At 37.8% G+C, this 15,699-nt stretch overlaps 2 protein-coding genes across 2 annotated transcripts in view; both read right to left on the bottom strand.

The window, feature by feature from the left end:
* Positions 1-13,907, bottom strand: part of MEIKIN (meiotic kinetochore factor) — a 121,837-nt gene extending 107,930 nt beyond the window's left edge. The window contains exons 1-5 of the mRNA XM_057701133.1: positions 13,796-13,907; positions 13,533-13,626; positions 13,047-13,134; positions 11,266-11,326; positions 1,830-1,967 (exon numbers count right to left, since the gene is read on the bottom strand). Coding sequence (XP_057557116.1) covers positions 1,830-1,967; positions 11,266-11,326; positions 13,047-13,134; positions 13,533-13,626; positions 13,796-13,907 — 493 coding nt within the window. The remainder of the gene's footprint in view (positions 1-1,829; positions 1,968-11,265; positions 11,327-13,046; positions 13,135-13,532; positions 13,627-13,795) is intronic.
* LOC130832628 (adapter SH3BGRL-like) lies at positions 6,471-6,898 on the bottom strand. Its single transcript, XM_057701146.1, has one exon. The coding sequence runs from the start codon at positions 6,896-6,898 to the stop codon at positions 6,554-6,556; it is 345 nt and encodes a 114-aa protein (XP_057557129.1). The 3' UTR covers positions 6,471-6,553.
* Positions 13,908-15,699: the final 1,792 nt, after the last annotated feature.

Here is a 15,699-nt window from a genome sequence, read left to right as displayed (position 1 = left end):
GCAGGCTCAGTAGTTGTGGCACACAGGTTTATTTGCTCCGCAGCATGTGGGATCTTCCCAGCCCAGGGCTCGAACCCATGTCCCCTGAATTGGCAGGCAGATTCTTAACCACTGTGCCACCAGGGAAGCCCTGCTACATGGGATCTCTATGGCTTATTTAGGGCTTGTCACACTGGCAGCTTCACTGTAGGGTTCTTGTAAGTTTCACGGAAGGACTACTGAAGTCAGTATCTTTACTTTCTTTATGGTTGCTCAGATTTCTCAGGAAAAAACCTTCCATTCTCTTGCCTAGAAGTTTCAATTCTGGGTGCTAGCATTCTGGCAGCTGAACAGAGACATGGGCTGTTGGGTTAGGATGAGAATAGGCATTGGGAGAGCAGGTCCCACAATTTGGAATGTACACTTGCATTTAATTCCCCTTTCCTGCATTTACTACAGTATCAGAAGCAGTTGGTTTTTTCTGTATAATAAATAACACTGAAATTTTAGTGCCATAAAATAAAAGCATTTATATCTTATACCCATGTCTACTGTTCAGCTTAAGCAGCTCTGCTTCAGATTGTAGGTCTGGTGATCAGCTGGGGCAGCTCTCTGAAGTTTGCAGTCTGCATAGGGCTATCCTGCTCTGTTCTCTCTTATTCTGGAGTCCCACAGGAGAGGTAATTAAGATATACAAATGGTCTCTGACTTATAATGGCTCAACTCACAGTTTTTTCCATCCTAAGTGGAAGAAGATCTATATTCTTCTCATGATGGCAAAAGGATAAGAGGACAGCCCAATCATGTATGCACATATCAAAGGTTTGCTTATGTTTCACTCACTGATATCCTATTGCCCAAAGCAAGTCATATGGCCAACCCCAAAGCAAAAGAGTGAGAAAGTACACTTCACCCACTATGAGACTATGACAAGGGTATGGCTATATAATACTACTACAGGGGAATGAGTAATTGGGACTAACATTTCAAAATAGCATGGTATCCCTGTTATTAACAGTGCCTAGTATCCTCCAGTCCAGAGTCCCTCTGTTTCAAAACACCCCAAAGAATAAATCTCCAGGCTCCACTTGAGTAAGAAAGGAAAAGTCACCACATCTTTTGTATTTTGGACATAGCTTTTTACAAGTATTTTACAAGCCATGTTGAAAACTTTTCTGGGCTACTATAGTATTATACAAACTAGCTTGTTTTGGGGGTGTTCCCATTGTTGATTTAGGACTCAGCTTTTTCAAGTCTGCTTTATCAGACCATTTGCTCTCTAGCTTCCTAACTTTATGCTTTATTCTTTCCCATTCTCTTTACTCTTATGTGTTTATGCCTTTTTTAAAAAGCTATTTTCTGCCATTACACAAAGTTGTGGAGGAAGGCATATGTTTAATCTGCATCATTAACCAAAGGCTCCTAATTATACATATAGTATAATTAAGTAAACATCGTAAACATAAATAACTGTTAATTTGTAGAAAAAAATCTAAGCAGGGAGATGGTCTAGTCAACCTTTTAGTTATTAAAAAGTAAGAAAAGTATAGGAAATAAAAGACATCATAGTTCAAGAGAACACGTATACATATGTTATGTGCAAAACTGCCTGATAACTGGGTATGTATTACATGTAAATGCTAATCTCTTCATCCTTCCCTGATCTGAGGGCTTTTGATCTATAGTCCCACGTGACTGAGCATGGAACACAATGGATAGGGGGCAGAAGAAGGTTTTGGTGAGCAAGATAATGGTATCTTCTCAAAAGGAACAATATTCATTGCAGGATTTGTGGATAAAGGAGCAATTTCTATAGTGGAGCAACTTAAGGTTGAAAATTATTTTCTCACCTAAATAATCTGATCCTCTGAAGAGTTCAGGTGATGGGAAGCTATTTAAACTCTCTTCAAAATTCCTGTATTCTGTATAAGAGTCTGTGATTGAGTAACTTAGAAAAGAGCTAGAAATATCATGCTGCGAACTTAGTCCTGTAGAATAAACAAACAAAAAGGATAAAATGTTTCAACAGTAACGTATTAAAAACACTAACTTGTAGAACTGTACATGCAGTTGTATACTAATAATGTAAAATTCGCCATACAACTGAAAAAGCATACTATTGTACACAATCTTAAATTATACTTCAATCAGAAAATAATTCTGTTTTTGATATGGAGAAAATGCATTATAAATCTTTTCCATTGTTTTTCAAAGTTTTATAATTTATTCCTTCCATACTTTGGTTCAGTTATAGTTCTTGACTCAAAAATGCAAGTTTTAGCAACTATATTTCAATAAAAAAATATAAATAAATAAAATGTATACCTAATTTTCAAATGCAAGTTTTATATATAAGTAACCCACTAAGTGTAAGCTAACTAGCTGAGAAGAAAGGGTGATTCTAGTTATTCCATTTAGAAAACAATGAGCATAAACATAGACTCAAAGGAACATAGATCAAAGGAACTGAACAGAGAGCCCAGAAATAGACTCACACACATAAGAGTAACTGATTTTTGACCAAGATGCCAAGGCAATTCAGTGGAGAAAGGACACTCTTTTTAACAAATTATGTTGGAACAAGTGGATATCCATATGCAAAAGCAAAACAAAACAATTTGCACTCATACCTTCCATTATATAAAAATTTAAGGGCATCATGATTCTAAACACAAATCCTAAAACTACAAAACTTCTAGAAAAAGCAGAGGAGAAAATCTTCATGACACTGAGTTAGGCAAAGATTTCTTTGCTATAACACTAAAAGGATGATTCATAAAACAACAGCAGTGACAAAAGGGACTTCATCAAATTTTAAACCTTCTATTTGAAATAGACTGTTAAGGAGAGAAGACAAGCCACAGACTAAGAGAAAACATTTGTAAACGGACTAGAATCCAAAATATAAAGAAATCTGAAAACTCAATAATAAGAAAACAACCATCTCAATAGGAAATTGAAAAATATCTGAACAGAAAATCTCCCAGAACCGGAGGTCTTAAAGTCATCCCTGTGAGAGTAGAATGAAAACCTTTCCAATAAATGACAGGGATATAACTTAGTATTTACTTGAAGAACTAGAAGGTTTAGTAAGAAAAGGGAAAATATACTCTGCTATAGTCAGTCAGCATTTATCAAACACTTCCAACATGATAAAACAGAGATCAACACTAATGGACACTGCCGGGGTGTAGGGTAAGGGATGAAAGGAGAGCATTGCTCTGAAAACCCAATCTCTTCTGCCCTGGAGTTGACTTTTACCTATCTCTGCTCACCCATTACCTACCTGCGACAACAAACTCTTTATCCTTCCTATTTTGACCTCACTGCACCTTTCTCTTCCACTCCAACCCTCTCTTTAAAGTTGACAATTGTTTCCTACCTGGCCACCTCCTCCAGCCACTAGCACGACACTTAAATTGACTGACTCAAGCTATCCTTCTTCCCCTCTTCAGACGTCAGAGGTAGCTTATCCATCTGAGTATCTTTTGCTTCCCCTCCTTCAGCTGCCGTAGAGTGTCCTTCCCTGTCCTTGCTACTTTTCACTCTGTCTTCATCCTTCTCACTGATACGTTGCTACATCTCTCATGCCTTCCACCTCTCAAAATTCCATGAATACCGCTCTCAAGAGAGCTAACCCCTCCACCAAACCCCAGAACTCAAGACAGCCTCGGAAATTAGGAAAGCCCTGTACTCACCATCCGGGTAGTTTGATAGAGAAAAGAATAAACAATTGTTCCTAACTATAACAGTAGAAGGTTGTTCCTGGTGTCACAAGTTAGAAATGTAAATGCATTTAAAATTACATTTATATCAAATTATACTATACATTTTAAAAAGTCAAATAATTCTACAAGGATTTCATCAAAAACTGCAACCTCTCAATATCATAATTCCCCATCATAATGAGACAACTATTTTTTTTTCAAGTTTAAATATTGAGTGAATTTTAAATCCCAATCCCTAAGGCATTTGGGGTCAAATGTTTTAACAGTAGTCATAATACTATATTTGATGAATTTTAAGATGCACGTTTTTTCACATTTTAAAGTATCCAAAATTGGATGAGACAACTATTTTCAGCCCTACTAACTCTACTGTTTCTTTTAATATCTATGCTTATTTTTTAAAGTAAATGTATTCAATGATTCTATTATTATGACTGCCTAAATATACTTACAGCTGAGTCATGTACTATGAGCTGTATTATTTATATCACCTTTTCGCTACAGGTTTTTGTTTTTCCTTTGAGTTACTGATTACTTAATTTTTAATTAGTTTTCTAAGTACCTATTTCATCCCAACTTTCTGCAAAAGGGTAAATTTCCTCTCAATTTTTTTAAAATACCAGGTTATCTATCCGTTCTTTTGTTTTTCTTTATTTTCTTTTCTTTCCTTCCTTCCTCCTTTCCTCCCTCTCTCCTTCTCCTCCTTTTTCTTTCCTTCTAGACATGCTGCACAGGTGACTTCCTGGGATTTCCCTTTGCCATGATCCTAAGAAATTCTTTTACATATTTCAAGTACTAGAGCCTTTGATTTCCAGATCTCATGATTTCTTCTTTACTGATTTACTTTCTGGTTTTGTTGGCTATCTTCTTCATTTCCTGAGAACAGGTGCATAGAAGACCTGTCTAAAAATTTCTTTATACTATCGTCACACTTGAGTGATTGTTTACCTGAGTTCAGAATTCTAGACCAGTATATTAAAAAGACAGATTGCATATTTTAGTGTTTAACCGATTTAAACCTTACTGCTCCATGTTCCCCTTCTGCCCCATATCTCTACAAGCTGATAAGCCCTGCTACTTCATCTTCTGGCAATGCTGGCAAGTTAAAACCTCATCCCAGCCCCACCCTCTAAGCACCTGAAAACCTCAACCCAGTCTCCTTTCCCTGCCCTCTCTAGCCATTTTCAGTCCTGCTCAGGAGACACCCTCCTCTCTAGAAGGCCTCATTATATCAGTAACAAACTTTTCCTTACCCTCTTGGTATGTGAGTGGCATCATTAACTTTGAATTTGAAACAAATTTTAGGTGGGGATCTGTCCTGTCTTTGCAAAGTCAGTTCTCTTCAGAAAAAATGCATTTTTCCACCATGTTTTAGCTTCTGTTGTTGCTCTTGGGACATTCGATGATATTCATATCCTTGATTGCTTATTTGCAATCAGTAATTTCTCCATTGGAAGACTGAAGGATTTCTCTTTATCCTGAGGATTCCTAAATTACATAATGTTGTGCCTTGGTGTGGGTCTTTTTCATTCATTGTGATGGGCAGTTGGTGGGCTCTTTCAATATGTACACTCATGACCATTTTTTTTTATGTTTCTGAAAGTACTGAGTTTATTTTAAAGCATTGCATCAAGTTTGAATCTCAGTAAACAAAGCCATGTCTTCATTATATGTTGATTTTGGCAAAGAGCACAGACTTACACACACCAAATGATATGATAAAGTAATTTAAAGCAAAAGGTGTTTGCTTTTAGTAATGTGAACCTACAGTACAATAGTAATGTGGAACTAAAGTACAATATATATGTCTTCTGGGTGATGCAGACCATAATGCTTCTTGTCTTCTTAGAAGTTTTCAAAATTAACATTTTTTAAATTGATCCTTTTATCTGATACTTATGCTAGTCACTGGAAATAGAGGCATAGAAAAGATTCTCTCTGCTTAGATTAATGTACTCATACAATATACACCTAGCTGAAACAAAAAGGTCAAATATCTGAGAGATAGTGGCATTCATGATCACAAGCTTTTTTAAAAGGGGAAAAATGAGTTCCAACCTATTTTAAAATAATTAAAAGTCTGAGCTCTTTGCAAAAGGATGCCATTTTAAACTTATTTGCCATCCCACTTCCATAACGTACATATGCATATTTCACTGGAGCAAGCAACTTAGTAACATGATTGCATCATAGCTGTGCAGTTAAGGAAGAAACTTGTCAACTGAATACCTATTTTTTTTTTTTTTTTGTGGGAGGTCATCTGATCACTGAAACATGCAATGAAAGGCAACATTCAGAAGCCTAGAAAACATGTAGTTCAGTACATAGAAGTTTTAACTACAAAAGAATGGAAATGTTATAATTACCATAGGAAATTACGTCTAACATATCATAAACATTATCTGCAGCTACTTTTTAATCACAATAATTTCACATCAAAAAGGTACATATTTTTATTCGCTAAAATTGATGAGGCAATTTGGGAACAAGAGACAGGTTGTTTCTCACTCACCTTTTAAAATTAATGAAGAGCTACAGATATACTTAAGCTGCAATAATAATACCAAAAAAGGGAACAAGTGTTTGCTAATCATTGAAGTACATAAAATGCCTTAGCAGACAATACTATTCCATGACACATACTTAAAATTTTATGTTCATCTCCCATTCTCCTCATCATAACGTTCACATTTTAATTCTGCATTCATTTTGTTTGCATGTGAAAACAACTAATCTATTATTTCAACGATTGAGCCTATTTCTTTTGAAGCCAACATAATTTTGCTATTTTATAAAAAGCAATGGAGCCTCCTTTTTCAGGATGCTCAGGGCAGAATTTTTAAGGTTCATGCTTGCTGCTTTGCCTGAGCTTCTGCTTCCTTTGAACCAGGTGGGGCTGTCAAGCCTAAAAATGCATACACTGCATTATTTTCTGTAGCTTCAAAGAAGGCATCATGGTCCCCATGGTACTGGCTTTCACTGAAAATCTGAGGTGGCAGGGGGTACCCTGTGGCTGGTCGACTGTTTTCAGGTACATTTTCTCTCATCCACTTCTGATTCTCTTCATTCATTGCAATATCTTTTTCTTCAAATCCTATTTTGTTAGCTTCTAAGAAACCAAGCACATCTTGCTGTTTCTTCTTAATTGCTGTGGAGCCAGAGGAGGATGCAATATACACACGGATCACCATCTTGGGAACAGCGGCTGTAGTTTTTTGAATCCTGCAAATGGCTGGAGAGCAGAGCCATGACCATTTTTAATTCTAGAAAAATTTCTAGTTTTATGTGTTTAATAATTCCCTTTCTGTTTATAATACCTGTACTATTTTTCAGATGTTAGAATGCCTGGACTCAGCTTATAATTATTTTTCTTTTTAAAATAGCAGCTTTATTGAAATACAATTCATATTCCATAAATCCCAATCTTTTAAAGTATACAATTCGGTGGTTTGTAGTATACTCACAGAGGTATACCACCACTATTTCTATCTTTTCTCTTTAAAGTCTGTTCAATTTTTGGAATATTTCCTGAAATTCATCACCCAATCCTTCACAGAATGTTTTATTCCTGATTTCATATTGCTATTTTTTAAGAATTCTTTTTGTTCTCTGAATGCTCCTTTTGATAGTTTCCTGCACTTGTTTCACTGACACACTTTTTCATCATCCTGAGGCTAACAATGAAAATATGGTTTAAAACTGTTTTTTCCTGGCATGGCCTGTGTCCTTCAAGTTTCTTTTTATTTGGTATCTTTTCTTTTAAATGTTTTCTTTAAATGCCTGGTAATTCTTGAATGTTTAAGAATGAGACACTAAACAGAAGTCAGAAACTCAGGATTCATAAGTGGGGTTTAAGAAGTAGTGGGCTTTACTGAAGGATATTTGGACAGGGACCAGGTCATTACTGCCAGAATATAGGTCTTTTCCAAAAGACGAATCCTCCAGTCTCTTAAATGGGGTGTATTTTCCTGATTGGGATAAGGAGTCTGGGGTAAATAAACAGACTTTACTTAATTCCCTGCCCTCCTCCTCCCACCCTCCACTGCTAGTTTTCAATATAGCACCCCTGCCCTCAGCAGTACGGAGCATTTCTGAGTCCAGACCCTTCGCTTCAATGTCTCTGGACTGCTATGGTGTAAAAAGAGTAGCTTCCTGGCTATATACTGTTGGGGAATGGATCAAAGCATCTAATTGCTACTTTTAAAGATTTCCAAAAATCCTATTTTCAACATTAATTCTAACTATTCCTTCAGGAATATGTGATGCCTCTAATTCCTGAAGCTTAAGCCTGCGTCAGTTTGCTTCGTGATTTGTCCTAGGTGCCTAGCTTTGTCCTAGGTACTCTAGGTACCTATGTTTCAACCTTTTTTTTTCTTTTTTTCCTGTTAGGACTATTACAATTTATTCATCTACCTTCCAGATTCCAAACTTTTGTTATCTCTTGTCAGCTGAAGTCTCTTCTCTTTTTCTATATGTTGTGGCTTCATTCCTTTTTTTATGACTTTATAATGGTATTTTCATGAGGTTTCAGAAGGGAGAAGTAAATGTATATGTTCAATTCTCCATATTAAATATGAAATCTTGAGTTAATTTTCATGATGTTGCAAAATTACTAGATTCCAAGATAGAATAAAAACAATTAATTATATGTTAAATAGAATTCTGTGGGCTGCTCAAAACCTAACCATTTATATTTTATTATGGCATAAAGTATTCTAAGTCTCAAATATCAATCACCAAATGAACTCAGAATACAACCAGTCTGTTAGAGACAGTGTATTTTGTTTCCTCATACCTTTCACATATCAACTTGACAAAGCTAGTAACCAAGAACATTTATCATATATTTAAACTACAATTTTAAAAAATACTGATTATGGTAAAATTGCTTATTTCCTCTAAATAGAGTAGAAAACTCAATCAACAAGCATTTCAAACTACATTATGTCCCAAGAATGGAGTAGGAAGATAAAAGGTAGTGCTTATTCTCAATGGTTTTAGGGCCTAGAAGAACAAAAACAATTATACTGCTGTTTTGAGTCCTATTACAGTACCACAGAACTACCAGGATAGACAACTCATCTAGAAAGACGGAAGAGCAGTCAGGAGAGGCTTCCCAGTAGAGATAGCACCTGAATCTATTTTTGAAGAACTAGTAGAAGTTAACCAGGCAAAGAAGAAGAAGGAGGGGAAAGCATTTGTTGAGCCCCTCCCATGTTCTTTTGCACCATATTTTAAGAAAATTCCTCTATTCTATTTTCTACCTAGTTAATTTGATTTTCAGCTGAATACATCCCAATAACAGGTTTTTTTTTTTTTTTTTTTTTTGGTTGCTGCACATGGGCTTTCTCTAGTTAATGCAAGCAGGGGCTACTCTTCGTTGTGCTGTGCGGGCTCATTGCAGTGGCTTCTCTTGTTGCAGAGTCTGGGCTCTAGACGTGCGGACTTCACACGGGCTCAGTAATTGTGGCTTACAGGCTCTAGGGCACAGGCTCAATAGTTGTGGCGCACGGGCTTAGTTACTCCACGGCATGTGGAATCTTCCCAGAGCAGGGCTCAAACCCGTGTCCTCTGCATTGGCAGGCAGATTCTTTACCACTGCGGCACCTAGGAAGTCCCCAGGTTAATTTATTGTTTTAAAATTTAGTGATATTTTTAGTTTTCAGGGACTATAATTTTTTTTATAGCAGACTATTATATTAGGGATTCAATGGCCTCTTGTCTCTAAAGAGATATTTACTTTTAAGTTTTCTGCCATTCCCTTAGGTATTAATTCTTTTGTTTGTTGCATTTGTGACCTCTCTTCCATGGTACTGATTTTCTTCAAAGATTTGACTGTTTCTGATTGTTCATATGTCTCTTTGAGAATCTCTGTTTGTATGGCAGAAAGTATAAATTCTGAAACAACAACCAACCTACCTCTGGAGATTGTAGAAGAGTGACGAGACATTCTGGGAACTTATGGTCTGGGTGGGGATGTCCTCCTATATTTTCTGGGTATTGTAAGTTACATGGGGGCACTGCCCTCTTTGGCTAGTGTTCACACTTGGAAGTCTCCTATATCAAAATTCCCATTTCAGAGAGCCATAATGTACCTTTTTTCCTTTAAGCATAATTTATATTTTAAACTTTTTTGCCTCTGCTATCCGTGTGGCAATCTGGAGTTACTTCAGACTCTCTTCTGCTTCCCACTCCAGCTCCAACATTGACCCTAAGGAGCCAAAGTGAAGTCTTAGTTCACTTTGCTTAGCAGTAATTCCTAGGGTTTTGATCGGGCAGCAGGCACTGGTAGCTGCCAGTGTTTCCAATACAAGAAGGGGATGAGAAGGGGGCCAGGTCATATAGTGCCAGAATGTAGTGCTTAAACCATTGCCTTGACAACTCTCTCAGGGATCCATCTATTAGAGTGTTTTGCATTTATTGACCAAGTGTTTTGAGTTAAGTGTATCTCCAGAGCTATTCTTACCTCTGCAGTGCTTTTTCTCTGCTCTTCATATATTCATCAGTCTGATCTCATCTGTTTTTAAGAATTCCTCAGTACTTCTGATGTGGTAATGGCATCCTTTCTTATTTTCAAAAATAACTTCAATTACACCAAATTTCTATCAGTAGCCCTCCATATCCAACTGCCTATTTGACGTTACTACTTAGTCATCTTAAAGGCACCCATAACTTAATATATTACAAAGAGAATTTATAATCTTTCCTTTAAAGAAGATTTTTTTTTCAGTGAATGGCACCACCTTATATTCAGTTATGTAAGCCAGAAACACGTGGCATCTTTGATACCTCCATTTTTTTCGCTCTTAATTTGCCAAATTCTATGAATTTCATTCCCTACAACACCCACAAGATATGCCAATTTCTTTCCATTTCCAATGTCATCCATTAGTACAAAATGCCATCATTCCTCCCCTTAACTGCTGCAATAGCCTCCAAACCTGTCTATTTATATCCACTCCTGCTTCTTTCCATACTGTAGCTAATATGAGCATATCATTCCCTATTTAAAAGACTTCAGCAGCTTCCTGATGTTCCAAAGATAAACATCAGTATCGTTGGCATGGCCTATGAGGCTATGCAAGGCCTCAGTCTGTTCAACCTTGTCTTACTATCACATTTCCTCCTCTCTACTTTAGCCACACTGGCCTTCTTCCAGTTCAGTGAATACAAAATGCTCAGTTCCATGTTAGATTCTTTGCACATGCTGTTCCCTCTGCCTGGATTTCTCTTTATTCATCTCTCTGTATAGTTAAGCTCTACTTTTCTTCAGATCTCAATTAAACTGCCATTCTCTCACGAAAGCCTTCCCTAATCTCTTCAACTAAATTCAGTTACACACAAGTCAACCTCACTTTTGCAGCACTTATAGCAATATAATTTACTGGTGTGTGCTTGAAGGCTTTGAGGATGAAGTCTAGAGCACAGGCAGAAGGATTCAACTTGGACCAGGAGAAAGACATCCCTTCCATTGAGATGGGAAGGTAAGGCAGAGATACAAATGGTTGCTTATGTTTATAAGAAAGCAAGTTGAAGGAGTTCACATTGCCAGCCTTACCTGATACTCGTTCACTATTTGATAAACTACTATCAACCTGGAGGTCATCTCTCACTGACTCCTATGTAAAATAAGAATTAAAGATATAGCACAAATTTTGAGATGGAATATTTTTATATTATAATATTATAACACATGGACTTGCTTATTTTGAAAATGCAAAACTAATGTCAACTTTGTGTATCAGTTTCATACATAATACATTCTTTCACCTTATTGATACAGATGTAGTCTGATATTTAATATTAAAATCTTAAAATATAATAATGTGGACATATCTAAGGAGTCAACAACATACTAGCCAACTAACTATTGTGAGATAAACCAGCAACTAGAAGATAAAGATGAATATTTTTCTGATCCCCTAGGCAGGAAAAAATTTTTTCCCTCTAAATATGAAAGCAAAATAAATCAAAAGAAAATAATTGACAAATAAGTCTAAAATACCAAAAATAAAATTAAAGGCAAACAAATGTGGAAATATTTGTTACATAAGTGTGTAAAAGTACAACTATCTTCAATATATAATGAGTATTTCACAAAAAAATCACACAAATGGCCAAAAAAATGAGAAAAAAGATCAACTTTACTAACATTCAAAGAAATAGAAAGTAAAACAACATGCTACTTTTCATCTATCAAATTATCTATCTATCTACCTATCTATCTATCTATGGATAGATATTTTAAGTTTCAGATAAGATGTTGTCAACTGGCCAACATGAATCAAAAACTTTAAAAGTAATCCAGCCCTTGACCCACTGCAATGTATTTGTCTTAGGTACACACAAAAAATTTGTGTGGTAGGATATCTACGGATATCTACGGATACCTAAAACAGCAAAACCTTAGAAACAATCTCAATCCCCCAAGCACAGAAAAATAGTTATACAAATTACAGTATACCCATGTTTAAGGTAAAGCACTATGCGGACACTAAAAACCTTATTTTTGAAGATTAGTTAAGGTTAGAGGAATTTATACAGGATAATTTGTAAAAAAAAAAAAAATTTTTTTAAGGCACAGAAAAAAAGGAATGGAAGGAAAAAAATACAAAAATTAAAAGAAACTGCTTAACACCTTTTTTGCATAATCTGAATCATCTATTAGGGACACTTAATACTGTTAAAATCTGGGGAAAAGCCTTTTTTAAAAAATGCCTTTTGTTAAAACTGCCCTCCCCCAAAAAACATGTCATAAAGAGTTAAACAACATGCTAGAGAAATATGCAAGCTAAAATGCTGGACCGTGACTTTCAAATTTAATGCTAATGTCAGATGAGCCACAAGCAATCTGTAAAATCTGAGTTTCTCCAAACTACTGCTATACATCTTTAAAATACTGTACAGAATCCATATTAAATACAGTAGATCAGGAAGTTATACGATATTCTAATGATAATTAATCCTCTGCTTCTAATTGTTAATGCAAAGTCAAATGAGAAAACATGAAAATGGCTTTGGAATGTTTAAGTGCTGCCAAACATGAGAGAATTACTAAGAACACTTTATATATGTCACACAGAAAATTAGCCAGTAATGAATATTTCTCAAATTTTTGTCAAAGGAAACAAAAAACGAAAATGCATGGCCATGAGTCTACTAGAATCAGAAAGTCAAGGCTCTGTCTAAAGACACAGCATCAATGTTTGTAAAAACTGTAGAAAACTATGTAGTCTCTACAGAACAAAGACCACATTATACTTTCGTTCGGAAGTGCATCGGGTTCCACTGGTCTCTTACACTAAGCTTATCCAAGGAGCACAGGAGAAACATACATACACTCAATGGAGCCATCTTCTCATCCTGGGCCTCTTCACTAGTGCTATTTTCATGCAGGCTTTTCTCTCCTGTACCTCGTAACTCAGTGCTAACAAACAAATAACACAATTAGTTTGCACTGTCTGGATGTGGCTCTCCACCTCGCTGATCACTGTTGACACTGTTTAGAATCTGAAAGGCTTTGTGGGGACATTAGCAACAAGTAAGAAACACAGTGGGTGAATTGTATCAATACCCAATTGATGCTAGAATGTTTTCCTGGAGATTTTATCTCACTTGCTGTAAGCAACTTGGCAAAATTTCCTTTTTTTTTTTTTTAAATATATCTCTTTCCTAAGTCAAATTTCCTGCCCTGTGTTGAGAACAGCGAAATCAGAACACATTATTTTCTCCACTGATTCTGAGAACGAGAGGCTATTAGGAGAAAATCAGGATTGAAATGTTGAGGTGGCTAGAGGCCTCGGGCTGTTACTCGTGGATACGCACCTTGGTGGCCCAGAGCTGCTACCTCCCAGCCCACTCCGCTCTGAGTTCTCCGTGATTCTCCGCAAACCGCACATTTTGCCATTTCTTTTCAGGCCTAAGAGAGGGCGACACACTTCAGGGCCAAAGCCTCAGAGCCCCTCCGCCAGCCCGCGGGCCTCGGGGGTCCCTGGGGCTGAGGCCCACCTGTCCCCAGGCTCGCCCACCCTGTGTCCTGCTCTTCAGGCCAGCCCCGCGGGGCTTACAGTGGGCAGAGAGCTTTCGGCCGGGCCTTGATGGGGCCTCCGCCTTTGCCGTGGCACCTATATCTGGCGTTGGGGTTAAGTTGCGCCTATGGCCGGCCCGCTTTTTGCGAGTATAGCCCCGTGGCGACCACATTTCCACCCCACCGCCCAGGCCTCGGAGGCCTCTTGGCCCTCGACAGCCTGTCAAGTCGTCTTCCTGAGGAACCGAGCTGGAGTCGGAGGGAACCAGCGTCCTGTGTGGCACCCCGAGAGAAAGGAAAGAAGTGAGAAATCAACACAAGCCCACAGGGCCAACCCCCACACTGATCTGAGGCCGCGGCCTCACTCCCGCCTTTTTATCTCTGCGGAGTGGCGTGGGGGCTTCTGGGAAAACGCAGTAACGTGTCAGGGCCCCGCCCTCCCGCAGGCGCAGCGCCAGGGAACTTGGCGGTGGGTGGATGGGCGGAGACCTTGGGCTCCAGGTGTGGGCTCCGTCGCCTCGTGCTGTAGGGAAAATTCATGGAAAAAGCCTTTTCCTAGTCCAGGAGGTTGTTCTTTTGCTTTTCATTTTCTCGTTAGTCTGATGGGCCCAACGCTTGGTACTGATGCCTGGGCCACTCTCCTTAGCAACATTACCAGGAAGGCCATGGTAATGGAGTTTGGAGTCTAGCCGGGGGTCAGCCTGACTCAGTGCAGGAAGGGCAGAGAGGAATGAAAGCACAGTGACAGGGAGTATCCTCCTGAACAATCAACTTCAGTCTCTGGGGCCGCCAGTTTACTGGGAGGCCATGGTACTTCAGAGTCTAATCAAGCATTAGAAGAGCTTAAGTTCCGGGGGGTTTCTTCTCAGGGACAAGAATAATCGCTTAGCACCTGCCTAGAAGCTACCTCCTGGACGTCTCTGGGCAGCTTTGTGGTTAAGGTAGAGAGTTCCACAAGGGCTCCCTTCCTAGTGCCCTGAAGCTCAGCTCTTTTGTGCAGGCCAAAGAAAGTAACATAGGAATGACCACTAACTCTCCATACTCCCAGGTTGAACCATCTGGCTGCATCTGATAAAAATATTGTGCATATAATAACCATCTTCTTATTTTAAAAAATGACATTTCACAACATTAAAAAATGCTGTTTGTACAGATGAAATTAGAAAAACTCTTAAGACTTTTTCTGTGGTGCTCCAATATTGTGTGTGTAAATATAAACATATATGTAGCCACAATATTTTCATAATAAAATCACTGAATTTTTAATTCAAAATCTCTTAGAAAGTCCCCTATTAATTAATTAAAAATCACTAATTAATCACTAAAACTTTAACTTTGTAAAGAACAGAGGGTAAGCATTCTTACCTGATTAGATATAGTGCTTTGAGTCACTGAATCAGTACTTACTCAGCACCTTACTCTGTGTTAGGCATTATGGTAGGTCCTGGGGATACAGAAGTGAATTAGAAATGGTTCTTCAATCAAGGATCTCACAATTTTGTTGCAGTATAAAGCAATTATCATATTTCAACATCTTTTCTTTAGTCACATCCATCATATGCTGACAGGCAGTCTCTAGTATGCAAGGCAGGTCTCCAGGCTCCCCTCTCTCCCTTTGGAGAATGTTGTGAAAAAAACCTTGGAATTCTTAAATGACCTTTGGGAGGTGTGGATCTTGGGATGCCCTAGACCTAGAAATGGAAGAAACACTGAAAAAGGAAAACAGCTTAAAGCAAAAGTTGATCTGCCCTTCTGTAGCCCTATTCTCTAGAACTCTGTCTCTCTATACTGAATTACATTCACTTCAGTGCCAACAAGTAAAGGTTTATGGTAGTTAATGCTTAGGGTTCCAAGACTGAAAATAACCTTTGGTATGATTTCTTGAGCCAAAAGTGTCGTCCTTAGAGATGATCTGGTTGTCCCTTCAATTCAAAGCTGAGCAACCACAACCTAGGAGGCTCATTA

This window comes from Hippopotamus amphibius, chromosome 1, assembly GCF_030028045.1.
Source record: "Hippopotamus amphibius kiboko isolate mHipAmp2 chromosome 1, mHipAmp2.hap2, whole genome shotgun sequence".
Taxonomy (NCBI): Eukaryota; Metazoa; Chordata; class Mammalia; order Artiodactyla; family Hippopotamidae; genus Hippopotamus; species Hippopotamus amphibius.
Note: the sequence above shows the minus strand (reverse complement) of the source record. Positions and strands in the feature narration are given on the sequence as shown.